Genomic DNA, 27,439 nt, shown 5'->3' with positions numbered 1-27,439 from the left:
AGACCAATTTATGGTACAGAGTTGATTAGCTTTTCAACACCGGTTTAATGAATAACATAATTACTTGATTACTTTTTGAGGGGAGGAGTAGCTAGGGAAAAGACAAAGTGAAATCAGGATTCAAATACCTGTGATGATACATGTGCTTTTTAGACAAGTCACTTAGAAGCCCTGTTACTAAGTTGTGTTAGGCACTAACACCCACCTAACGCAGCTTAAATGGGATGTGCTCAGGTGTTCTGTGGTAACTACCAAATCAGTGCACACTAAGAGCAAACTAAAAAGTATATATGTATATTTTTGGAGGGAGGATGTTTGAGAGCAGAGAGTGGGTATTCCTGTGTTAATAAGGACAGCTATATTACTGCATGTTAACTGATTAGCATAGAAATAGCACATGAGCCCTCACTCTCTACAAAATAAGAGAAGCTGACACGGTAATTTTTAAAAATGATGGCATGCTAATGGAAACTTTAGCGCATGAGCATTTTAAAGCTGTGGTAAAAATTGCTTTAGTGCGCACAAGAAAGATCCCCATAAGAATGCATTAGAGCCCCTTTTTACTGTAGTTTAGTAAAAATGCCATTTAACCCTGCTTTGCTTCAGATACAAAATTAGAATGTAAGTCCTTCAGGATTAAGGGAATTTCTACTGTACCTGAATGTAACTTGTCTTGAGCTACCCTTAAAAAGGCATGAGCTAAATTTAAGAAAAACATTTCTAAATGATTCACAAGCAATGTTCCCTCTAAGCCAGGGAAGCAGATGTGCAAGTCATAATGTGCTCTGAACAGCAGTTGGTTTAAGCTGGGCTGGTGCATGGTTGGGGGTGTAAAGACAAGCAAATTTTGAAAATTATGCCAAATTATCCCCCCCCCCCTTTTTTTTTTTTTACGAAGCCGCATTACGCTTTTTTAACGCCAGCTACAGTGTCTGAATTAATACCACCATAGCCAGTGATTTAAAAAAAAGCCTAAAGCGGCCTAAAAAAAGGGGAGGTATGTTAAAAAAAAATTAAGTTACATTATTTTTATTGAACTGAAAAGAAAATATAAAACTGTACATAAAGGCCCGGATTCTGTAAACTGCGTCCCGATTATAGGCAGCTGTAGGCATCCTACAGCTGTCTAATCAGCAAATTGGGAGGCACGTTTTCTAAAAAAATGCTTCCCAGGCAGGCCGCCTATATTGAAGGAGCCTAGGGAGGCCGGCAAGCTTGCCTAAGGCTAGGCGGTAGCCTCTGGTGAACCTAGGCTGCTCTATCGTCTACCTATTAGAGCGGAAGATGCTTAGAATGTAGGCCAGCAAAATGCTGGCCTACATTGTAAGTTGACGCAGCCGCTATACTTAATTGCGGCAAGAGAACTCCCTGCCATGATTAGTATAGCGGTCATAGCTATGGCTGCCAGTCTCCCTTCTCCACACCCCTATATGAACGAGGGAGGAGAGTGCCCAACCCCTCCTGCCAAAAGAACCCCCCCCAACCGCTGGCAGGAAGGTGCCCAACCCCTCCTGCCGGACCCCCCCAACAAAACGCCCCAACACCCCCCGGACTCGCCCCCCAAAAAACACCCCCCCCCAGAACCTCCCCTCCCCCCCCCCCGGCTTACCAGCAAGTTGGCCAGATGTGTCCTTGTACTACTGGCAGTTCAGCCCGCCTCCGTCCAAATGAGGCAGACCCGCCCCTCCCCTGCCCAACCCACAGGATCCTAGGGCCTGATTGGCCGAGGCGCCTAAGGCCCCTCCCTCTAATGCCTCAGATACAAATTCAAAACTTAAAATTATAAGCCCTCCAGGGACATGAAAAATGCCTATTGTACTTGAATATAACTTGCCTTGAGCTATTACTGAGACATATATGATTTAAATCCAACACCAGGTATAGTGTTAAGTAATACAAAGCACTACAAATGTCACTCAGGACCTACAGAGGAATTCCAGCATACTGTAATAGCAGTAACTTTTACAAGTCACACAACCGTCACCCAGTTTAGAATAAGTAAGCACTGTATAAAAATAGAAATAAAAATTAAACTGAATCTCAAAGAAGCCAGATTCTTCATACAGTGCAACACCAGAGAAAGAAAAAGCAACATGTGTCCCCCTGCACTATACAAAATATGATAGCAAACTGGCATATTCCAGCAACTACATTACAAATTAACAAATGCAAATAAAATGGAAAATGATACAATTTTATTGGACTAAATGTATTTTTCAGTTAGCTTTCAAAGGCCAAAACCTCCCTCCTTAGGTCAGGACAGTATACTAGTATTATAGTGTCCTGTCCTGACTTGAGGAACGATGTTTTGATGTCTAAAGTTAGTCAAAAAGGTTTTAAAATTAATCCAAAATAAAGATAACACCTTATTTCCATTTTCTATTTTTACTTAAGAACATAAGAATTGCCGCTGCTAGGTCAGACCAGTGGTCCATCGTGTCAGCAGTCCGCTCTCACAGCGGCCACCAGGTCAAAGACCAGTGCTCTAAATGAGTCCAGCCTCACCTGCGTACGTTCCAGTTTAGCAGGAACTTGTCCATCTTTGTCTTGAATCCCTGGAGGGGGGGGGGGCACCAGGTCAAAGACCAGTGTTCTAAATGAGTCCAGCCTCACCTGCGTACGTTCCAGTTTAGCAGGAACTTGTCCAACTTTGTCTTGAATCCCTGGAGGGTGTTTTCCCCTATAGCAGGCTCGGGAAGAGCGTTCCAGTTTTCTACCACTCTCTGGGTGAAGAAGAACTTCCTTAAGTTTGTATGGAATCTATCCCCTTTCAACTTTAGAGAGTGCCCTCTCGTTCTCCCTACCTTGGAGAGGGTGAACAATCTGTATTTATCTGCTAAGCCTATTCCCTTCAGTATTTTGAATGTTTCGATCATGTCCTGTCTCAGTCTCCTCTGTTCAAGGGAGAAGAGGCCCAGTTTCTGCAATCTCTCACTGTACGGCAACTCCTCCAGCCCCTTAACCATTTTAGTCGCTCTTCTCTGGACCCTTTTGAGTAGTACCGTGTCCTTCTTCATGTATGGCGACTAGTGCTGGTCACAGTACTCCAGGTGAGGGTGCACCATGGCCCGGTACAGCGGCATGATAACTTTCTCCGATCTGTTCGTGATCCCCTTTTTTATCATTCCTAGCATTCTATTCGCCCATTTTCGCTGAGGCCGCACATTGCGCAGACGGCTTCATCGACTTGTCGATCAGAACTCCTAAGTCTCTTTCCTGGGAGGTCTCTCTATGTTCCACCCTGGACATCCTGTATTCGTGCATGAGATTTTTGTTACCGACATGCATCACTTTACACTTATCCACATTGAACCTCATTTGCCATGTTGATGCCCATTTCTCGAGCTTAATTATGTCACGTTGCAGATCTTCGCAGTCCCCCTGTGTCTTCACTATTCTGAATAACTTCGTCCTCAAATTTAATCACCTCATTCGTCGTCGAAAGATGGTTTGAAAACCAAAATCACCAGGCAACAAAGGTAGGGGAAATGATTTTATTTTCAATTTGGTGATTGAATTGTGTCAGTTTTGAGACATTACATCTGCTGTATATATTTTGCAATGTTCAGGAAGAAATGCATTTGTTTCTATTTCTCTGGGGGTTGTACTGCATGCAGAGTCTTGCATCTGAGGGTTTTGTTTGTATATATTAGTACATTTAGTTTGTGGGCCTGGATTTGCATAGGGGTCATCTGTGTTTTGCATATGTAGGAATAAATGTTGAGAAACATTCAGTGTACTTTGCGTAGTTTAATTTTGTGGTTAACCATTATGTATTGTTAATAAGATTATATTGTGTGTGTGTATATATGAAAAATGAAAGGAAAAAATGGTACAGTACTCCCCCGATATTTGCGGGGGTTCTGTTCCAGGAACCCCTGCGAATCTTGAAAAACCATGAATACAGTTTTTCGTGAGGGAGACTGGAGGGGGGGGGGGGCAGCGGGAGAAGCAGGAGAGAGCAGCTGGAGCGCCGGCGAGTGAAGGAAATCACTTGCTGTATGCTCCGACCACCTCTTCCTGTACTAAAGCCTGGCCTTACCAATCAGTAGGGAGATCCTGGATTCTCTACAAGGAGAACTGTTCCAGCAGTTGGCAATGAAACCCATTCAGGATGGGACCATACTGCTTTTAAAAACAGGGAAAGTGTTTCTGATGTTACAGTTGGTGATCACCACATGGTGTGGTTTAATGTTAAGACAGGTGTAGAGAAGGCTCATTCAAAAGTAAAGATTTTAGACTTAAAAAAATTAACTTTGTTCGGATGGGGGATTACGTCAAGGAATTGTATGGATGGGAACATCTGGAAAAAATAGGAAAGCAGTGGGCAAAACTGAAAGGAACTAGTGTAAGGGCAAACAACTATTTTGTAAGGAAAGTAAGTAAAAGTAAGAGGAAAAGAAGGCCACTCTGGTTTTCAAAAGCAGTAGCACCTGACGAAGATGTTTGACAGTGTTGTTCTGGGGTCTTTCTGCCCTCTTCACTATAGCTTGGGCTGTATTTGTTTACTCTCTCATGGCCCAATACCTGGGTAAGGGGTGGGGAGTTCTAGGATGGGGGTGGGGGATGTTCTTAATGAGACTGAAGAGGTAATTTGGAGTACTTGGGCCATATGCTGAAGAGTTACAGTATATTTTTAGCTTTGTTGTTCTACCCTACGGTGTTGTATTCTCTTGCATTGTTTTGCATTGATGTTTGACAATGTTTGCTTGTATTTTGATATTCTACTAATAAAAAAGAAAAAAAAGATTAGCTTTCATAAACTACAAAAGATCACAGAAAGAGAAAGACAGTCAAAACTAAGGAAAAATTAAGAGGCTGGTCGAGTAGTCAGGAAAGCAAAGATGCAAATGGAATAAAAAATAGCTGACATGGTAAAACAAGGGGTCAAGACATTTTTTAGATATATTAGTGATAGGAAGAAGTCAAAAAGTGGCATTGTGAGACTCAAAGGTGAGGGGAAGTTATATGTAGAAGCTGATTAAGATGAGGCTGATTTGCTTAATAAAAATTTCTGTTCTGTGTTCGCTGCTGAAGTTCCAAGAGCGGGAGCACAGAAGACAAATGCAAATAGGGATGGAGGTGTGGCAGACACTAATCGATTTTCAGAGGATTGTGTTCGTGAGGAGTTAGCTAAACTAAAAGTGAACTAAGCGATGGGACCAGATGGTATACATCCTAGGGTATTGAAAGAACTTAAGGAAGTTCTGGCAGCTCCACTGGCTGACCTTTTCAATGCTTCTTTAGAGTCGGGAGTGGTACCAGAGGACTGGAGAAGAACGTATGAGGTCCCTTTCCACAAAAGTGGAAGTAAGGAAGAAGTAGGGAGCTACAGGCTGGTAAGTAAATTAATGGAAATGTTTTTAAAACAGAGAACAGTGATGTTTCTGGAATCCAGTTGATTACAGGACACAAGGCAATATGGATTCACTAGAGACAGGTCTTGTCAGACAAATCTGATCAATTTCTTTGACTGAGTGACCAAAGAAAGGGATAGAAGAGTGCACTAGATGTGTGTATTAAGATTTTGGCAAAGCCTGTGACAGTGTATGGGCCCCAAAATGATAGACTGAGTTAGGAGCTGGTTGTTTGGGAGGCGACAGAGGGTAGTGATCAATGGAGATTGCTCTGAGGAAAGGGATGTTACTAGTCTTGTGCCTCAAGGTTCGGTTCTTAGGCCTGTTCTTTTTAACATTTTTGTAAGCGATATTACTGAAGGGCTGTCAGGTAAGATTTGCCTATCTACAGATGATACCATCACCCCTGATGGTGTGAATAACATGATTATGGACTGAAGAATGGTCTGAAATTTTGCAGCTAAGATTTAATGCTAAAAAAATGCAAGGTCAGGCATTTGAGCTGCAAAATCCCAAGGGAATAGTACAGTTTAGAGGTTGAAGAACTTTTGTGCACAAAAGAGGAGCGCGGGACTTGGATGTAATAGTATGTGATGATCCTAAGGTGGCCAAACAGGTTGTAAAGGTGACGGTGAAAGCTAGAAGGATGCTAGGGTGAATAGGAGGAGGTATGGCCAGTAGGAAAAAGGATTGGTGCCGCTGTATAAGACACTGGCGAGACCTCATTTAGAATATTGTGTGCAGTTCTGGAGACAGCACCTTCAAAAAAGATATAAGCAGGATGGAATTGGTTTAGAGGAAGGCTACTAAAATAGTCGGTGGTCTTCATCATAAAGCATAGGGGTACAGACTTAAGATCTCAATATGTATACTTTGGAGGAGAGGTGGGAGAGAGGAGATATGATAGAGACATTTAAATACCTATGTGGCATAAATGCGCACGAGGCAAATCTCTTTCATTTGAAAGGAAGCTCTGGAATGAGATGGCATAGAAGGTAATCTAAGGAAATCTTTTTTTCATAAAGGGTGGTAGGTGTGTGGAATAGTCTCCCGGTAGAGATGGTGGAGACAATGGCTGTGTCTGAATTCAAGAAAGCATGAGCCCGGCATGTGGAATCTTTTAGGGGAGAGTAGGAGATGGTGGATACTGCAGATGAGCAGACTGGATTGGCCATTTGGACTTTATCTGCCGTCATGTTTCTATAGAAAGTAGATATCGCAAAATCATGTAATTTATTGTTAACTAATGGTTTATGGATACATACTGTTTCATTATGAATCTCATTTTCTAAGACAGAAGTGACCAGCTAGCATCTATCAAGCCTGATGGGAGGGGAGACAACTAGTGAGTGTGTGAAGGTACCATTAGGTACCGTGTTTCCCCAAAAATAAGACCTAGTTGCCGACAGCAATTTAGGCAGGCTGCTTCGCAGCCTTCTCTCATCCAGGGGTTTGTGTGCCTCGTTGCTGATGACATCATCAGTGAGGCGGCAGAGGAACGCCCAGGCGAGAGAAGGCCGTGAAGCAGCCTGTCTAGATTGCTGCCGACGTATTTGTTACAAAGTATTTTGGTCTTGAAGTTGGCGGGGTAGAGATGGAAGGGTCAGCGGTGGGGGTGCTCGGCGAGGGGGGGTTGCGCGGGGGGGTTATTGGAGGAAGGGATAGAAGCTGCAAAGGGTTCTGCTGCACAAGGGATGGGAGGGAGGGTTGGAAAGATACTGCACAAGGGGATGGGTGAGAGGGGAGGAAAGATGCTTCACATGTGGGGGAGAGAAAGGAAATAGGAAGAACTGAGGTGGAGGAGAGGAAAGGAGAGATGATTATTGTACATGGGAAAAAAAATAAGACCTACCCCAAAAATAAGACCTAGTGCCTTTTATTGGGCTCAAAATTAATATAAGACAGTGTCTTATTTTGGGGGAAACATGGTACTACCCACTTCATATTTTGAAAGTATAAATCTTTTTAGTGCACATTCTGATTCTTTGGCTCTTGGTGTGGAAAACATGGCCATCTTTGGCTTGAAGAATCTGTAAAAGATATTTGTTACCACTGTGTGAGAGTCCTGAACCAATTAACAGATTTGTGAAGTATTTACTGAAGACTGTGGGAATGTTGGGCATTTTTATTGGGATGGACTTGGATATTGTCTGTTGATTCTCTGCTCTAGCCATTCATGTGTGTTAGAAAAATTTCAAATGTGTCTGCACCAGTGCATTTGAAGGTTTAGTGCCATCCATCGTTAATAATGGAAGAAAAGCTTGAGAAATCCAACTTCAGTCTGTATTCTTTGTTCACCCAGGTTTTGAAACCCTTGGATGTGAAGACTAAATTCTACAATGCTGAGGTGAGTGTAAACTTTTATTTTGCTATAAACTTACTTTTTAAGTGTAGGGATTATTTTTTGATTTAGTGCCCTGAAGTGACTGGTAACTTCAGCATTTAGGGGGTAATTTTATGAATTCTTTTTTGTGTAACAGCCTTGTATAAAAACATTATACCCACACAAATGTGTGTTTATGACAAGTAGGTATATAATTGTAGGTAACATAAATAGGCATGTTGGGTGGTAGAGTGTGAGCATAGACACAAGGTACTCATGTAGGTTATAAAATATGCATCTACTTATGTCAACCACATACATGCACTCCTGCTCCTGAGCTGGTGTAAATACGAGGGGATGCTGAAAAGTTCTCAGCCCAGCCAAGAAGCCAATGGCATGGATATGGTTCAATCAGTGATCTGAAACAATGTCAAAACATAGAATTTAATTTCTGCAAATTGGTACTTAATGAAATCAGATAACACTCTTTTCAGCTACAGTGGCAAAATAACATTAAGAAATTAGAAAGTTGGTTGGTTGGACTGAGAACTTTCTGCACCCCCTCATATATAACTTCATTTGAGTCACAATTTCAGCGCATTTGGTGGGGCAATTTTATAATGACACCATAGGCACCTACTTTGGCCTTCCAAACTATGTTACCTGTTATGAAATTACCCTCTTAGTGTGCTGGAAATATTTTTTGATGGTGACATTATGAAAGATTAATTTTCTGCTGCAGTGAAAATCAAGTGTATGAATAAAATACAATATAACAAATCTGTTACCAGTACTTAAGAACTAGGGGCAACAAATTATGAACCACTGGCTAACATTAGGTGCTCCTCCATAAGTGTGTTTAACAAAAATGGCAGGTTGATATATGAATAAAATAGAACTGTATAAGTTGAGATAGGGTCGGAATTTATCTTGAGGAGGAGCATTCCAGAGTTATCGCTTCAATTTATCCATGTTATCCATGTTGTGGATATAAGCACTTGCTATTTGGATTAATTGATTGCTATTTCTGCAGATGAGATATATAGAGATAAATATAGACAGATATTTTCAACAGCAGTAAAATTAAAGGGATATCTGTTTAAAAATTCTCATAAGGATATATGGATAAGTTATTTGTGAATCTTTATGATGAAAATGGATGTTTTTGCTTTAAGGTACTATATGGTTTAGCCCCTAAATATATAACTGACCTTTTCTCTTTTACAACAAACAAACATAAGAGAAGCTCACATCTGAATTTTGTTTCCCCACTGGTTAGAGGATGTAAATGTAAAAGTCATCATCAACATCTTTTCTCACATCAAGCAGCATTATGGGGTAAAGATCTGAAACAACTGCTTATGCATACTACTTATGGGAAATTTAGGAAACACCTAAAAACATATCTGTTCTTGAAGTATTTAGGTAACTGGCCTATACAATCTTAGTCCACAACAACTGATCCCCAGAACTGTTAATCACTAACCCTTAACTTTGTTAATTCTACTCAATCTGTAACATCTTTTAATCGTTGTAAACTGCATAGAACTTCACGGTCCTGCGGTATATAGACTGTTATTATTATAAGCTGCTTCCGAAAACTTAGCCTTATAGGGGTAGTTCTGTAAAAGAACCTGTGTATGTAGAATGGCTCAAATACAGTTCTGTAAAATTGACAAGGAGCACATGGATAAATGTTTAGAATAAAGGTATCTCACTAGAACTATGGCACTAGTTTCAGTAGTCCTTATTCCAGTATAAATCCTGAACTATTATTAAAAAGTGTATACTGCATAAGAATCTTAACCTTGCAGACTCATGAGTGGATAAATGAAAAAGCCTCAGCCCCACCACTCCACCGCTGTAATATCTTGTTACTGCGGGAAGAAATTACGTGGTGCAATTATCACTGGCTATTTCATTCATTTATAAGTGCTTTTTGTTTAAATAGTATGTTTAAATAAATAATTTATTAGGTAATAGTAAGAAATACTGAGGTTCAGTGTACTTATCTTATACCAGCTAAACCCTGGGAACATGACCCAACATGTTTCGCACCGTCTGTGCTGTATCAAGGGTCCCCCTAAAATAGTAACAGGAAGGTGACATTAGTGCTTATTCTATAACATCGCCCCACCCACTAAGTTTTATAAGTAATTACTACCCAACTTTAAAAGCCAAGTGTCTTACCGGGTTGCAGCAAATACCCCACGTGTATGGACATGCCCTGAGGTAAACCCTCTTGTGGTACAGAAGATCACTTCAAACGGATGCCCCTCCTCCAGCAATGATCTCAATCCTGGTCTTATTAAGAATCCCTAGGTTCTAGTGGAGTGGAATAACTAGAAATCAAACATCCTTATGTGGGTATTTTGCAGATATATGGAAGTCTGACCCATAGCAGTAATACATCTACAGACTCTCATAAAGATCACAGGTCATTTGAAGAACAGGCAAGATTAAACACAGTTTATAGAGCTATTTATATTCAGAATTTTACATTTTTAAACAAGAACTTTGTACCTTTGTCCAGTTTTTTTTCCCCATAGGAGCCAGCTCTATGGGTGCTTGAGCACTCCAAGTATTGAGCAAAATCTATGACTATGTCCAAGGAGAGGTAATTTCCATTTGGTTTAGCATCCCCAATGTTCTTGAGGTTTTTGAGTTGGATAGTGCTCTCCTGAAGTGCAAAATGAAAATGTAAGGATGGTTCTTATAGACTGTTTATTTAGTTGAAGTTTTGTGTGCCTGGGTGCTTGGATTATTGTTATCCCTGTCCCTGCCCCATTCCTGTAAGCTCTGCCTTAACCGCACAAGTCTCGAACATTTATGATTTTAAAGTGTTTGAGGCTTGTACAGATGAGGACAGAGCTTGCAGGAATGGGACAGGGACAGGAAAAGAACTCACCAGGACAGGAAAATGAGTTCCTGCAAGGATGGAGAAAAATTTATCCCCCGTATTCTCTAACTGACAAGCTGCAAACTGCAAAATTTATACGTCTATAAAGCAACGTATGATAGTTGTCATAATTTTATACCTGAAGGATAGGAAAGAAAGACACTTAAAGAAAACAGAGATACAAATTTCTGTTACTTACAGTGCATTCACAAGGCACTGTCCAAGTAAGTCTATTATAATTCCCCACACATACCTGATGCTGTCTTCACTTTTTGATAATCCGTCGCAGTATTTTGGAGTTGATGCTTATCGACAGAAGGCTTTTGTAAGAAACACACAGGTTTTTGTTGAAACATTTTCCATCCTGTGCCTGAGAAAGTATATATTGAATATTCAAGTGAATATCCAGTATATATTTGACTTTATAAAGTATATCATAAGGTTGGTGATACAAACAGGTCTGGTTTTCGGGATTTCCACAATGGATCAAATGCATGCATATGTATCTCATAACTATTCAAGCACCAGATGATTTGGCTGCCCAGAACTGTTTGGAGCTAGAGGACTGGAGCTCACCATCACTGGTGTTTCTAATGGATTCCAGAGGGCATGGTGCTTTGCCATGGGGGTCAGTGCTTTTTATGTGGGTGGTTTGTCTTTAAGAGCCATTCTATACCTACAGCTAAAAAAAGCTTCTGATGCCTCAATTGTGAATGGACTTAAACAAATGATCACCACAAAACAAGTTCAAAACATTTGAAGTAAATGTAAATTGTTAGAGAAATTTAAATGCAGGGCTTACATTTGTATCTTACATGCATATTAAGTATAGTCCTGAACCTCAAGGAAGCCAAATTCCAGTCCTCAAGGAACCACCAACAGATCCATGTGTCAGATGAAATTAATATTCATGAGATTTATTTGCATATAGAAGGGTAGAGCTTATACCAAATTTTCAGGCTGGTTATCCTGAAAAGCACTGTAAATACACCAAATTCTCTGGACGCAAACGTAATAAATAACAATTATACTCAATGTAAATGTGCTGCTATGTAAGTACTATTGGGACCACCATTCAAACATTCATAACTGACACAGATAAATGATAAAGTACAAAGTGGAGAAAAACAGACCTCAATAACTTGGCTCCTGGACTCACAAAGCTTTCTTTAGAACCCGTATCATTATAGGTCTGTAAAAAAACTCCACATAACATGAAAATCAATACTCATTCTTAATCTTCTTTCTCTTCAGTATGTGTTGTTTTTAGTAGGAGTCCACAACAATAAATTTGTAAATGTGACAGCAGCTTAAAGTAAAAACAAAAGTGTGGAAGCTGCCTGAATGGCATAAGAACATAACATAAGAACATAAGCAATGCCTCTGCTGGGTCAGACCTGAGGTCCATCGTGCCCAGCAGCCCGCTCACGCGGCGGCCCCAACAGGTCCAGGACCTGTGCAGTGATCCTCTATTTATACCCTTCTATCCCCCTAGTGAACTCTAATAAGAAATGTCCCGATATATGGAAGCAAAATTCACGTATCACAATTACTGCTTCCAGTGTTCATCATATAAACTGGAACACTTCACCCAGAATTTCTCCTGACAAGGGTCCTCCTGTTTCGCTGCTTAATCGAGCTGTCTCAGGGGAAAATTAATAATTCTTAATCCACTTAGGCTTAGTAAGCACTTAGGCTATAAGTCAGTGGTTCCCAAACCGTGTCCTGGGGGACCCCCAGCCAGTCGGGTTTTCAAGATATCCCTAATGAATATGCATGAGAGAGATTTGCATATAATGGAAGCGACAGGTATGCAAATCTCTCTCAAGCGTATTCATTAGGGATATCTTGAAAACCCGACTGGCTGGGGGTCCCCCAGAACAGGGTTTGGGAACCACTGCTATAAGTGGTATATAAATACATAAATAAAATAAAATCTGTTCACAACTCCACAAAACAATAGGATTGTTTTCAATAAGTCCTACCTTTTCAATCAGCTGACGTCATGGTCCCACTTCTGTTAATCAAAAAAATCAAAGAATGTAAAAAAAACTTCAAAAAATCTCAAAAATAATGCATGCCATTCAATGCGTTGATTTAATCCCCAGGGCCACATTGTAGATCAAAAATCCACTATTGCTCCCTTTGATGTAGTTTCACATCTCCCCAACGCTATGCGTGAGGAACTGCTTCAAACACAACACATTTGAATTCAATAAATGCTCCTCTTGCATACAGTGCATACCCAACCTACCCCTATTTTATGTTGAATATTGTACTGATGTTCAAACATCTGCCATTTTAAAGGATCATGATGGAAGGGGGAATGGTCCAATTAATGACATGTAGAACCATTGGATTAAAAACACTGACCTCCTGCATATCCACGCAAGTGGAGGGGCATGATCAAAACATACTTCTAAGTCCAATTTGGGCGTATGGTGCCAGATGCCCAAAGTTGGCAGTGGAAAAATGCCCATTTTTGAAAAATACGTCTAGAATTTTTTTTTTTTTTGAAAATCATCTATCTGAACATCCAGGCTATTGTTCATCCAGACCACTAGGATGTCTGTCTTTATTCCACATTTTCAACCAAAATTTTGTCCAAGTCCCAAATGCCCAGAATAAGACCATTTGAACATGGGAGAGGCCAATCTTGTAATGGACTGGCCACGTGGACTGATCACCCAGACATGGCAACAGAGCAGTGGTGCATCTTACAGAGTACTCTTGTGAACTACAAGCAATAAACGGTTGGCTCAGGAGATGGTGCGAGGAGGAGGGTTTCCTTTTTGCACGGAACTGGACAACTTTCCTGGGAAAGAATAAGCTCTACAGGAGAGACGGACTGCACCTGAGCATGACTGGGACAAGGATGCTGGCACGCAACGACCAGAGCGTCATTGATTTGGCTTTAAACTGAGGAAGAGGGGAAAGCCAACAGTCGATCTGACACATCGGACAAAAGTATCAAGTAAGGATACTGAGCAGGGACATTGTAAAAGAGGGCTGGGGACTGAGTGGGAGCTTTTGGGAAAAGGACCTAAGGATACAACACAGGGGCCCAGGGCCATGGACATAGAGCAAGGACATTGTAAAAAAGAGATCGGGACTGAGAGGGAACTTTTGGAAAAAGAACCTAAGGACGCAATGCAGGGGACCCGGGCCAAAGATATTGAGCAAGGACACTGTAAAAGAGGGCTCAGGTCTGAGTGGGAACTTTTTGAAAAAGGACCTAAGGGAGAATTGCAGGGGTCTTGTGCACAAATAAAACTGGCAAGCAGCACTAATAGAGAACAACGTAATCCAGAGGGACAACCAAAAACAGGGGAACAGGCTGAGGACGAAACAGACACACCACAGGAGGAGGATGACCAAGACGAGGCTTGGGGTCTGGCAACTCACGAGGGGGCCAGGAGCGCCAAACCACGAGGAAAAACAGCAAGAAAGGCGAACAAACGGGACTTACTTTGCCTATACACTAATGCTAGGAGCCTAAGAGCTAAAATGGGAGAGCTGGAAATCCTAGCCAGCAAAAAGGGCCTAGACATAATTGGAGTCACAGAAACGTGGTGGACTGATGACAATGAATGGGATGTGGCTTTACCAGGATTCAAACTCTACAGGAGAGATAGGTCACACAAAAAGGGTGGAGGAATAGCGCTATATATATAAAAGATTCCATACCTTCAACCAGAATGGAAACAACAGTAAGGGCGGACGACTTGGAATCACTATGGGTTAAGCTACCAGGAGGAACTGGAGCAGACATAAAATTGGGTCTGTACTATCGCCCACCTGGACAAACGGAAGAAATCGACCAGGATCTGGAGGCTGAACTGAGGCAGGTATGCAAAAGCGGAAGTGTGGTGGTGATGGGAGACTTCAACTACCTGGGAATAAACTGGAGTATTGGGCACTCAAACTGCATGAGGGAGACCAAATTCCTGGAGGTCACGAGGGATTGTTTCATGGAACAGCTGGTCACGGAACCAACACGGAACCAGCACAGACTTCAACCGCATGGGAGATTTCGTCCATGAGGAGCTACATAAACAAGCAAAAACTGATAATGTGGAGGATATGTGGTCGTCTCTGAAGTCCATACTACACGAAGCAACAGACCGATACATAAAGACTGTAAGTAAACGCAGGAGAAACAAAAGACCCCAATGGTTCAGTAAAGAAATTTCAGACCTAGTTAAACAGAAAAGAGACGCTTTTATCGCCTACAAACATTTAGGCAGAGAGGGGGCAAAAGAGGACTATCTAGACAGATCTAAAGCTGTCAAAACAGCAGTCAGAGAGGCCAAACTCCGAATGGAGGAAGAGCTAGCACGGAAAATTAAGAAAGGGGATAAATCTTTCTTCAGCTATATTAGCGACAGAAAAAGAAACAAAGATGGGATAGTATGCCTGAAGCAATCGGACGGTAACTTTGCAGAATCAGACTCTGTGAAGGCAGAATTACTAAACCAATACTTCTGTTCAGTTTTCACCCGCGAAGCGCCGGGAGCTGGTCCACAGCTGCAGACGGGAGATAACCGGAAAGACCCGTTTCAAGATTTCGAATTTATGCCCAGTAGTGTCTACGGCGAACTTTCAAGACTCAAAGTAAACAAGCCATGGGACCAGATAACCTACACCCCAGAATGCTCAGGGAGTTAAGGGAAGTCCTGGCAGAACCATTATCTGTTCTTTTCAATCTTTCCCTAAGCACAGGAAGGGTCCCATTAGACTGGAAAACAGCCAACGTAATCCCACTCCACAAAAAGGGCTGCAGGACAGAGACAGCAAACTACAGACCAGTGAGTCTCACGTCTATAGTGTGTAAACTCATGGAAACACTGATCAAACAGAATATTGACACAATCCTAGATGAAGAAAAACTGCGTGATCCACACCAACACGGGTTCACCCGGGGTAGATCCTGCCAATCTAATCTGATTAGCTTTTTTGACTGGGTTACCAGACAACTGGACGCCGGAGAGTCACTGGACGTGGTATACTTGGACTTCAGTAAAGCATTTGATAGCGTCCCTCATCGAAGATTACTGAACAAGCTGAAATCGATGGGATTAGGAGACATTCTAACTACATGGGTTGGGGATTGGCTGAGCGGTAGACTTCAGAAGGTGGTGGTAAACGGTACCCCATCCAAAGCATCGGACGTGATCAGTGGAGTGCCGCAGGGATCGGTCCTGGGTCCGATCCTATTCAATTTATTCATAAGAGATATGACGAAAGGACTTAGAGGAAGGGTATCACTGTTCGCCGACGATGCCAAACTTTGTAACATAGTAGGCAGATGCTTATTACCTGATAATATGACACACGACCTACTGCTGCTGGAACAATGGTCAAAAACTTGGCAGCTAGGCTTCAATGCTAAAAAATGCAAGATAATGCACTTGGGCAGGAGAAACCCCCGTAGAACTTGTGTACTAAATGGTGAGACCTTGGTTAGAACTACGGCGGAACGCGATCTAGGAGTGATCATTAGCGAGGATATGAAGGTTGCCAATCAAGTGGAGAAGGCTTCCTCCAGGGCAAGACAAATGATGGGGTGTATCCGTAGAGGTTTCGTCAGCAGGAGACCTGAGGTTATGATGCCGTTGTACAGAGCCATGGTGAGGCCTCACTTAGAGTACTGTGTTCAGTTTTGGAGCCCACACTACCGAAAGGACGTGCTGAGGATCGAGTCGGTTCAGCGAACGGCCACCAGGATGGTCATGGGGCTCAAAGATCTCACGTATGAAGAAAGACTAAAGAAGCTGCGGCTGTACTCACTTGAGGAAAGAAGAGAACGGGGAGATATGATTGAAACGTATAAGTACATCACGGGACGCATCGAGTCAGAAGATGATATCTTCTGGCTCATGGGACCCTCAACCACCAGAGGGCATCCGCTGAAAATCAGGGGAGGGAAGTTTCATGGCGATCCCAGGAAGTATTTCTTCACCGAAAGAGTGGTGGATCATTGGAACAGACTCCCACCCCAGGTGATAAAGGCCAGTAGCGTAATGGATTTTAAGAAAAAATGGGATACTCACGTGGGATCTTTAAGGGAGTAAATTCAGGGGGGGGATACTTGGAATGGGCAGACTTGGTGGGCTATAGCCCTTTTCTGCCGCTTTTTCTATGTTTCTATGGGGTGATGCCACTCTTGACCTAATCCTCAACGGACTAGGGGGACCCGCTAAGGAGGTGGCGGTACTAGCCCCACTAGGAAACAGCGATTACAACACGATCCAGTACAGGCTAGAAATTGGATCATCAAAGGTGAAAAGAACTACAACGACTGCACTTAACTTCAAAAAAGGGAATTATGATGCCATGAGGAAAATGGTGAGAAAGAAACTCAACGACAGCGCAAGGAAGATGGAGTCCGTAGAAAATGTCTGGACCATACTCAAGGGCACAGTGCACGAAGCACAGAACCTTTGCATCCCCAAGTACAGGAAAGGGTGCAAAAAAAATAGAACAAAAAACCCAGTGTGGATAACAAATGCAGTGAAAAAGGCGATAAGTGACAAGAAAGCATCATTCAAAAAATGGAAAAAGGACAAAACAGAGGAGAACCAAAAGGAACACAAAAAACACCAAAAGGAGTGTCATCGAGTGGTTAGGAAAGCAAAAAAAGAATATGAAGAGAGACTGGCAGGGGAAGCAACAAACTTCAAATCATTCTTCAGGTACGTTAAGGGGAAGCAACCAGCAAGGGAGGAAGTGGGACCCTTGGATGATGGGGACAGAAAGGGAGTGGTAAAAGAGGAAAAGGAGATAGCTGACAGGCTAAATAAGTTCTTCACGTCAGTTTTCACGAGGGAGGACACAACCAACATTCCGGAGCCCGAGGAGATCGTAAAAGGAGAGCAGGATGAAAATCTGGTCCAGCTAGAGGTGAGCAAGGTGGATGTCCTCGGGCAGATAGACAGGCTAAAGAGCGACAAATCGCCAGATCCGGATGGCATTCACCCAAGGGTACTCAAGGAACTAAGGAACGAAATAGCTGAGCCACTTCGACAAATATGCAACCTATCCCTAAAAACTGGAGAGATTCTGGAAGACTGGAAAATAGCAAATGTCACGCCCATCTTCAAGAAAGACTCAAGGGGAGACCCAGGAAACTACAGGCCGGTGAGCTTGACCTCAGTCCCGGGAAAGATGATGGAAGCACTGATTAAAGACAGCATCTAGGAACACATCGACAACTATGGGCAGCTAAAGTCGAGCCAGCATGGCTTCTGCAAGGGCAGGTCATGCCTCACGAACTTATTATACTTCTTTGAGGGGGTAACCAGCCAGGTGGATAAAGGGGAATCCATAGATATCATTTACCTTGACTTCCAAAAAGCCTTCGACAAGGTGCCACACGAAAGACTACTAAGGAAGCTATGGAACCATGGGGTGCAAGGGGAGGTCCACCGATGGATCAAAAACTGGCTGGCGGACAGGAAATAGAGGGTTGGAGTAAAGGGACATTACTCAGACTGGCAATGGGTCACGAGCGGAGTTCCACAGGGGTCGGTGCTGGGACCGCTCCTATTCAATATATTCATTAACGACCTGGAAGCAGGAACAAAATGCGAGGTTATTAAATTTGCGGATGACACCAAACTATATCGCAAGGTCAATAACATGGAGGACTGCGAAGATCTCCAAAAAGATCTGACAACACTGGGAAAATGGGCCAAAAAGTGGCAAATGAGTTTCAACATAGGGAAATGCAAGGTCATGCATATAGGGAAAAAAAACCCGATGTTCACTTACAAAATGGGGGGGATCAGCGCTAGGGGTGAGCGACCTTGAAAGAGACCTGGGAGTGATGGTAGACAGAACATTGTAGGCGTCGGCGCAGTGTGCCAGGGCCTCAAGGAAAGCAAACAGAATGTTGGGTATCATTAAGAAGGGTATCACGACCAGGACAAAGGAAGTCATCCTGCCACTGTATCGTGCTATGGTGCGCCCGCACCTGGAGTACTGTGTTCAGTTCTGGTCGCCGTACCTCAAGAAGGACATGGAGGTACTTGAGAGGGTCCAGAGAAGAGCAACTAAGCTAATAAAGGGCATGGAGGACCTCTCATATACTGACAGACTGAAAAAGCTAGGGCTTTTCTCCCTGGAAAAGCGGAGACTTAGAGGAGACATGATAGAAACCTTCAAGATCATGAAGGGCATAGAAAAAATAGACAGGGACAGATTTTTCAAATTAAGAGGATCAATAAGTACAAGGGGGCACTCAGAGAAATTGAAAGGGGAGAGGTTTAGAACAAACGCCAGGAAGTTCTTTTTCACACAGAGGGTGGTGGATACATGGAACGTGCTACCAGAGGATGTGATAAACAGGAGCACGCTACAGGGGTTCAAAGAAGCTTTGGATAGGTACTTGGAAGACAAAGGGATTGAGGGGTACAGATAAGAGTAAAGGTAGATTATAGGGATGGGATTAGAGGTAGGTTACAAAATTAATCAGGGACCACTGTTCAGGCACTAGGCCTGATGAGCCGCCACGGGAGCGGACCGCTGAGCAAGATGGACCTCTGGTCTGACTCAGCAGGGGCAACTTCTTGTGTTCTTATGAACTTCACAAAAAGGGTGCAAGATAAACATCTCACCAGACTCCCTTATGGGTTATGATAAGCACCCTAAAACCCATTATACCCACTTGTCTACAATCCCAATAGCCCTTATAAGAATAAGAATTGCCGCTGCTGTGTCAGACCAGTGGTCCATCGTGCCCAGCAGTCCGCTCATTCGGCGGCCCTTTGGTCAGAGACCAGTGCTCTAAATGAGTCCAGCCTCACCTGCATACATTCCAGTTTAGTAGGAACTTGTCCAACTTTGTCTTGAATCCCTGGAGTGTGTTTTCCCCTATAACAGACTCTGGAAGAGCGTTCCAGTTTTCTACCACTCTGAGTGAAGAAGAACTTCCTTATGGTTGTACGGAATCTAGCCCTTTTAACTTCAGAGAGTGTCCTCTCGTTCTCCCTACCTTGGAGAGGGTGAACAACCTGTCTTTATCTACTAAGTCTATTTCCTATATGACAATAGAGTAAGGTTTTGGTGGGCACACATGTTCCACCATAAATGTAGTGGTTAGCGTGGCTTAAGGGCCTGGGTTCTCCTCTCTGTGGTTCACTAGCCTACCCCCCAGGCTATTTAAGACACCTGTGTGCAACTCTGATAGGCTTTCCTATACCAGGTGCTGCTGTTCTGGAGACAGGTATGTATTTTTTTATTCTGATCTTTGTGAGGGTGTGAGGGGGTAAGTGAATACTCGGAAGTGTGTATGGGTCTTTACTTTGTCTCTGCAGTGGTTTTCTTGTCACTTTGGATACCTTTTTGGCACTTATCCCTATTTTTATATTGTCTAACTCACAACGTTTAAGTTTCATACAAGATATCTAGTAAAACTTTAAATTATCCCTGCAGGATGACTAAGTCTAGGATGGCTCCCATTCCACCCATATACTGCCCTCAAGATACACCCCTTTCAGCTCTGGGCGCACAGTGGCATTAAGAGGCATAAAAAGTCCCACGGCACGTCCGGAAAGTTGGTTTGATCATCGACACTTGGACGACCTGTCTTTTATGCTGGTTTTTAGACATGTTTAAGTTTTGATTATGAGCCCCATAGTGTATATGTTGAACTGTCCTTGTGGACTCAACTATTTTGGATACATCCTTTAAAGACGTGGACGTTCTAACATCGGTACAATATGCATATTTTTAATAGATTTTTTTTGAAGGTTTTTGGCATTCTTTGATGATTTTTGATTAACTAAAGCGGGACAATGATGTTATCTGATTGAAGAAGTGGGACTTATAACTCGAAAGTCAGCATCCTACTATTCTGAGCCGTCATTGTGAGTTTTGTCCTTGCACAGTTGAGTTTGATTTCCCCCTGAAGCAGCCAATAGAGTCAGCGAAACAAGGCACCTTGTTGGGATATTATCAGCAACTTTTTTCTGAAGATATGTTTGGTAGAAGATTCAGTTCCAGCATGAGATGTGATTAAAGTTGGAGATGAAGTGGTCTGATGTTTTCAGATAAGTTCCTACTTGTGCACACGGTGGGGGGTTTTCATTTTGAGAATAGTATGCCATATATATTGTGGAGTTTTTTTATGCCAATGATATGAGGTGACAGCTTATGTTTGTTTACTGTATTGTAAATGCTGTCATGGTGTATGAAGCTTTTTTCTCCACTTTTTGGTATTTGGGGCATGCCTTCTTGAATGAGTAACCCTCTAGAGGACAGAAATTTAAATGGTTTTGTTTAACTTTTGGGATTTTTACATAATTGCCTTCCCTATATATTGGTAAAAACATGCAAATACAGCCTGCACTCACATACACTTTGCACTTATATGCATTCTTTTGAAAATTCAGTCACAAGTGTGTACAATAACCCAGAAATATCAAGCTTTATGTATAGGTTTCTTGGTCATTTTCAAACAAAAGTATTTACATATGTTCATTTTAGAAAATCCAGCAAAGTCTGCATAGAGAGTAGTAGATGTGCAGTTATAAAATTACCCCCTAATTTCCTGGAATGCCTTTTCTAACTCTTAATTCAATGCTGTCACTAAGGTATTCCTTGAATTGGTGATCTGTTCAGCCTTAGGCTCTAACAAGCAAAAAAATTGACCCTGGAGAGTCCACAGAGAAGAAATCCAAGAAAGACCAAAGAAACACTGTGGAGACACGATGTTCCTGATATGGACCTTATTAAAATACTGACATAGCAATCCACATAAAAACCTTCAGGACCCAGTCCGCTGGGAGCGTTGGACCCAACACGGTCTGTGTTTAGACACAATGTCTTCCTCGGGAGGTTCCTGCTAGTCCTGGAATGGAAAATACATGAAAACGCTAAGCAATCCAAATGTACAAATGCACAGAAACTCCGCATAAAGCCGCTACGATAGCCGGATCAGTAAAAAGGTTTTTATGTGGATTGCTATGTCGATATTTTAATAAAGTCCATATCAGGAACATCGTGCCTCCACAGTGTTTCTTTGGTCTATCAAGAAGCTCTAAAGCAAGCCAAAACGACGTTGGTTGTTCGTTTAATCTGTATACTGTACATAGTTCTGGCTTTCTTGCCAACCTGTAGTAGTTAACCCTGTGGTGCTGTAAAGATATTTCACAGAGATGTTTAATAATCTATTGCACATGTTCAACTGGGTACAATTGGGTATTGGAACTGTTAATATCATACCATTGTCATTTAGCACTGTTAGTACAACCTTTTAGAGAGAAATTAGTTATTTGTTTTGTTTTGTTTTGGTTTTCTCCACTAATCCTATTTAAGATGCCAAAACATGCAGGAATGCATTTTTGTTTGAAAGTTATCTATCCTCCATATTCTTTAACATTTAACTCTTATTTCTCTAATGTTTCTTTTTTTTATTTTTCCCATTAGAGTGACCTCAGTTCTGTGGTAATTTTTATTATTTATTTTTATTATGAATCTATATGCTTTTCTTCACATTGTCTTGGTGACTATTCTTTATCTGCCAAAAAAAATTAATGGAAAAGCATAGTTGGTTCTGTATGCCACCAATGATTTTAAGAATATATAGCATGATCAAATTAATTGTATTTTGATTTCTTACTCTGCATGACTTTTTTGTTTTTCACTATATTTGAGATTACTTTGAGGCCACTTCCCTGGTTTTAAGATAACTCAAAGTGCTGTATAAAATAAAACACTAGTACAATATATCAATAATACATACACAATCATAAGTTAAGCATCAAAAATAATATAAAACAAATAATTGACATTAAAATGATTTGTAGAAGTTATAACACTAGTTTTAATTATTAGATCTGTTTAGTAGTCATTTAATAAAGAATAGAATTTAAAATGAGGGAATTCTAAAACTATGGTTGTTCAGTAAGCATTAACATATGGCCTACATTTTCTGTTGATGAAATTTAAGATTGTGGGTCTTTTAATATATATGCAATAATAATTAGCTTGATATACAAAGTGGGGGAACCTTTTTCATCTGTATCTAGAGAATTTAGGATTCCCAATGAAAAATCTTTTTCTGTGATGACAAGCAAAAGTGCTGAAGTCACACTACAATGAATCATACATGACTCAATCCTTATACCAGCTTGGAGGATGTTTCTAGAGCTTTCTGTGCCTGCCTGGTAACTTCCTATATATTGCCAAATCAGTGACTCTGTAAGGCTTCATTGCTCTAACCATTCATGTTCATAAAGTAGTGCATCTCCATAAAAGATCCAACTAAGGGATATTTAAGTTCTCAATGGGTTCAGCTGACACCAAAGACTGTAGGACTGTATCCTAGTCAAGGGAGAGCTTTCAGGAAAAAATGGAAAATTCAAACCCATCCTAACCATAAAGGTCTTACAATTGCTTCCTTTGAGAGGAAAGTGCAAGATCATTCCCCTTGATTCTGTCTTCCCCCTTCTGCACACGAAAGTTTGGTTATGTTTCTGATAATAAAAAGGTTTATACTCCCTACATAAATCTGTATCAGATTAATAGCAGGGATACAACTTATCCAGTAACACTACCTTCCTTTTAGCTTAACCTCTGTTCTTTGATTTCTCACAAAATATATCATGTTTGTAGCATTGTATCTATTCAGACTAGAGGTCCTTTTCATGACTGGGTGATCAAGTGTTTATTTGATACATGACTGAATGAGTTCCATTTGGGTGTTATAATCTCCAGAATTCTTCAACTAGCCCAAATCTAATGTGCACTATCGCTCATCATTGGCAGGAGCTCTAATAAGGTTCAGAACATGGCTTTCTCACTAGAAGGGTGAACAATATGAGTGCTACAGCGAAAGGGATCATTGGAAGTCAGTAGATATAAGCCTGGTTCATGCTTAGAATACTATAACTGATGGCTTCAACAGTGCAAGTTAGCTTCATAATATGTCCCTATGTGGACCTAAAGTCCCAGTGAAACTAAGCCATTCTGGATCTCAAGAGCGTACTCGTGGAAGAGCTCAGACTCCCTGTTCTGTTGACTTTCTAATTCTGGTTTGACCAAGAAGTTACTTTCCAAATTTCTCCGTATAGGGTTGTAGTCGCTGTGGATATATTCATCTTTAAATGCAGAGATTTATCTAGAACTACACATTTGAGTTCCTGGTCCCCCTTCAAGATTGGGGAAGTTTATGTTGTTTCAGAGACATAAGACTATGCTTTTGTGCACTGATTATTTCTTTCTTTCATTAAATTAGTGCGGCAATGAATTGGGTAGAGGAGGAAATTATCAGTGCACAAAGAACATAATCTAAATGTCTCTGACCTGTTTTCTTTTGACCATTCCATGGTGAATGATGAATTACAAAGAAAAGGGATGACTTTTACAAGGCGCTTCAATCTCGATAGATAAAAAGGCATATAGAATGACGAGAGAGGAAAGAAATTGGGGTGAAGATTAGAGGAGGCAGGAAATGAGAATCTGTTTCCCCTCTCTTCTCTCAAAATCCCTTTCCAAGATTACAGGGCTTCCTTCCCTTTTACTCTCCACCTTCCTCTTTTTAGTTCTCTGATTTTTCCCCTGACCCCCTCCATGTCCTGGATCTTCCTTTTCTCCGTTCCCCCATTATCTCATCTTTGATCCTCTCTATTTCCATTCCTGAAATTGCATTCTCTTATCCCCCACCTCAATCATAAAAGTCCCAGAAGGATAAAATTATTTAGAAAAGTTGAGAAACTGTTTTTATTATGTAAAATAAATGTACATATTTAATTCAAATTTATGCAAGTGTGCCTCATATTGCAGATTTTCTAGCTGCAGGAAACTGAAGGCTCAGATATTGTAACACCTTTACTGAAGCTCGTGCAAACTGCTCAGAATTGACTCCCCAGTCATCATTAGTGGTATAGAAGCTTCCAATAAACAAAGTTCACATACATATGAGAAGAGGCAATATGTGGGCAGACACTGTCACCTGTTAAGCCCCAAAGACTTTCTAGATTCAAGATGTAGCAGACAGCGTCTTATTCGTGTTAACTCTGCTTAGTGTGAATCTATCTACCACAGTCCTGAACGGAAAGGTAGCTGCCTTCTACTACAGGAGCAGATTAAAAAGCTAACATTGTTTTCATAGTTTGAAGGACCAGTCTTATGTGCTTATTCTGTAGTATTTTTAGTAGCTAGAACAATAGAAAGAAGAGTCAGAGAAACCATGATCCTCACATCCCTAGTTTTTTGGGGTTTGGTTTTTTTTTTTTTTACTAAAGTTCCTCTCTTCCTGGGAAGTCCAACAAAACCATTGAAAGAGAATGTTTTCAAAGACTTGTAATTCAGAACAAAGTGCCATTGTTATTTCTCTGGGGTTCCTAGCCTGGATGTTGGGAATGATAGGCTCTTGAGTCTCAGATGCTGGTTTCTAGGAAGGCATCTATAATAAGAGATCATATTATGGAGGAGGTTTTCCATCAAGTTTGAACACAAATCCTTAGGTTCTGACACTGCTGATAAAAGCTTCTGAGATCTTGTGAACTGGCATAGAGTATCATGTTTTTGGTGATGGGCATTGAGGCCTGCAGAATCAGTGAGCTTCATGCCTTAGTTCTTTGATATTGTGTGGTGCTTGATACTTATTCAAATTCTTAACTTCCACCTTAATCATTCAGTCATCCTTTCAACATTCTTCCTTTGTTTTACTCATTGACTTGTATGTTACATGGAGTAGAATAAAGTTTATATGGTCCACTCAACTTATTGTGATTTTGAAATCCCAAAAGGAGGGGCCTTGCAGTTATGGAATACAGTTGGGAAATACACTGTATTTTTCATTGTTAAGCCCTCATAGTTCAAAGCAGGCCCATGTTGTCGGAACCATTCAGTGATTTTGGCTGCCTGTTAATCATATTTTAAGTGATTTGCAAAATTATGATTTGGAGTCCAGTCAAATAATGAATATATGATTACTATGTTGAAGCAGCTTCCAACTGAGATTCTAGTTTGGAATGTCCCTAATATGAAGTACAGCCCTTTTCTTTCTTCCCTGGGCTGCATAATTATAGTTTTGTGTTAGTCATCTTTATCTTTTCATGTCTTAGAAGTCCCACATGTGACATTATTGCACCTGCCAAAAAACCGAAAAGGCAAAGTCGCTTACCTGTAAGTGGATATTTTGTGATGAGGATTGTGTGCAGTGAGCCACACAACCTATCAGTCTTTAAGCAATTGTTCTCTTCACTTTCTTTAGGTTAGGTAGCCAATAAACCGAGAGACTATAGGTCATGCTGAATGTAGGCAACCAAAACACCTGCCTAGAAAGCTTTCTTAGAATGCTCTAGAAACATGCTGCAAATCAGCACAGAGTCATTTGATGCATGTGTGTGACATATAGCACTGCTGCTGTCAAAAAAGTAGCTACTAGAGATATACTATTTCACATTTTTGCAGTGTTCTCTAATTTTCTACCCTGCTAAGGTTGAATAGTACACTTCATAATTAAATAAAAATGCTATTATATTGAGGAACTATTCTTTTATAATCACTTAGGGGATTTTTAGTTGACATTTTTAACTCTTTTGCTTTTTGAAACTAACTTGCTTTTTCATTATGCTGCTTGCTTTTTTTTCTTCAGTTCCTTTTGCTTATCTTAATTTCCTGCTGACTTGCATTAACCTAACTTCACATGGAATTTGGTTACACAATGATTTAAGCAATGGATATATGGGATAAACTATCCTAAAGTTGTCTTCAGCTTTACTAGATTAATTCAGTAGATAACAATGGAAGGTAATTGTTAATTGTTAAACTCTGTATATTTTTTAAAAAATTGCAGCTTTTGATATTTTAATTCCCTGTTAGTACAGAGAGCTGCCGCACATATACAGTGCGCAGAAAAAAAGTGTGACAGGAAATTGAATCATTATTTTGATAGCCTTTATTGTAGGATTATGAACATTAATCCATCAGCATATAAACTGTGTTAACACTGAAAGAAATGCAGACCAATCTGAGCAACATTTCAGTAAACATGTTAATTTATATGCTGAATTTTCAGTAAAATCCCTATTTCTTGGTATACAGATTGACCAACCATTATCCTGTTATGGCATCTGTATTTGTTGTGCCAAGAAGTTCCAGAGCCTCTGACCCATTGCTATGATTGATTCCCAGATTTAGATTTATTGACAACTTAATAGGGTAGAATGATGATTTAATGATCAAAATGTCAAATCTATACATGCAAAAAAAATAAATAAACTATCCCACATCCATTGTTTGGTGAGATGTCACTTAACTAACACTTTTGCTCCTATTAATTGTGTTGGGATGAGGATTTTTTAAAATCACATTAATTGCAGTGACTTTGATTTGCAAACATGAACTAATTGCATTCATTGTTAATTATGAAATAATATGATTCTAAATGCATCCTCTGTTCTGAACATTACTACAATCTGTCCTAACTTCCTTTTTCACCTCCTTAGACGGATGAAGTGTTCCTTGAAGCTCAGATTCAAAACATCACAACCTCACCAATGTTTATGGAAAAGGTTTCCTTAGAGCCATCTCTTATGTACAATGTGTCAGAGCTAAATACAATCAACAAATATGGAGAAAGGTAAGAATGCATTTCTTAGTAAGTGTTATTGATTTTTAAATTTACGGACTGAAACAATCGTTGAATGTCACTTAATGATGGTAGATTGAACCGAGCACATTTTGAAAATTGCAAGATATTATCAGGTTCTGTGGGGTCTGGGTCAGTTTTTGATTTAAATTTGCTTCTAATGCTAATGATTTTTTCTTTAAAGTAGTGCACCAGGTCTTGAGCGAAAATTGTAGCATCAGAATCAGTATTTTGTTGGGTTTTAAATGTAGTTAAAG

The 27,439-nt window shown here is 40.9% G+C and overlaps 1 protein-coding gene across 4 annotated transcripts in view; it reads left to right on the top strand.

Annotated features, from left to right (window-relative positions):
* The window catches only part of TRAPPC13 (trafficking protein particle complex 13), a 109,126-nt gene that overhangs the window by 61,148 nt on the left and 20,539 nt on the right, over window positions 1-27,439 (top strand). For 2 of the 4 annotated variants that reach the window (XM_033930139.1, XM_033930129.1), the window contains exons 7-9: window positions 7,660-7,704; window positions 22,010-22,027; window positions 27,040-27,173. In XM_033930139.1, coding sequence (XP_033786030.1) covers window positions 7,660-7,704; window positions 22,010-22,027; window positions 27,040-27,173 — 197 coding nt within the window. The remainder of the gene's footprint in view (window positions 1-7,659; window positions 7,705-22,009; window positions 22,028-27,039; window positions 27,174-27,439) is intronic. The other 2 variants (XM_033930158.1, XM_033930148.1) reach the window with 1 other exon arrangement.

Source organism: Geotrypetes seraphini, chromosome 1 (genome assembly GCF_902459505.1).
Source record: "Geotrypetes seraphini chromosome 1, aGeoSer1.1, whole genome shotgun sequence".
Taxonomy (NCBI): Eukaryota; Metazoa; Chordata; class Amphibia; order Gymnophiona; family Dermophiidae; genus Geotrypetes; species Geotrypetes seraphini.
The sequence above is the reverse complement of the archived record's forward strand: the minus strand, read 5'-3'. Positions and strand labels throughout refer to the sequence as shown.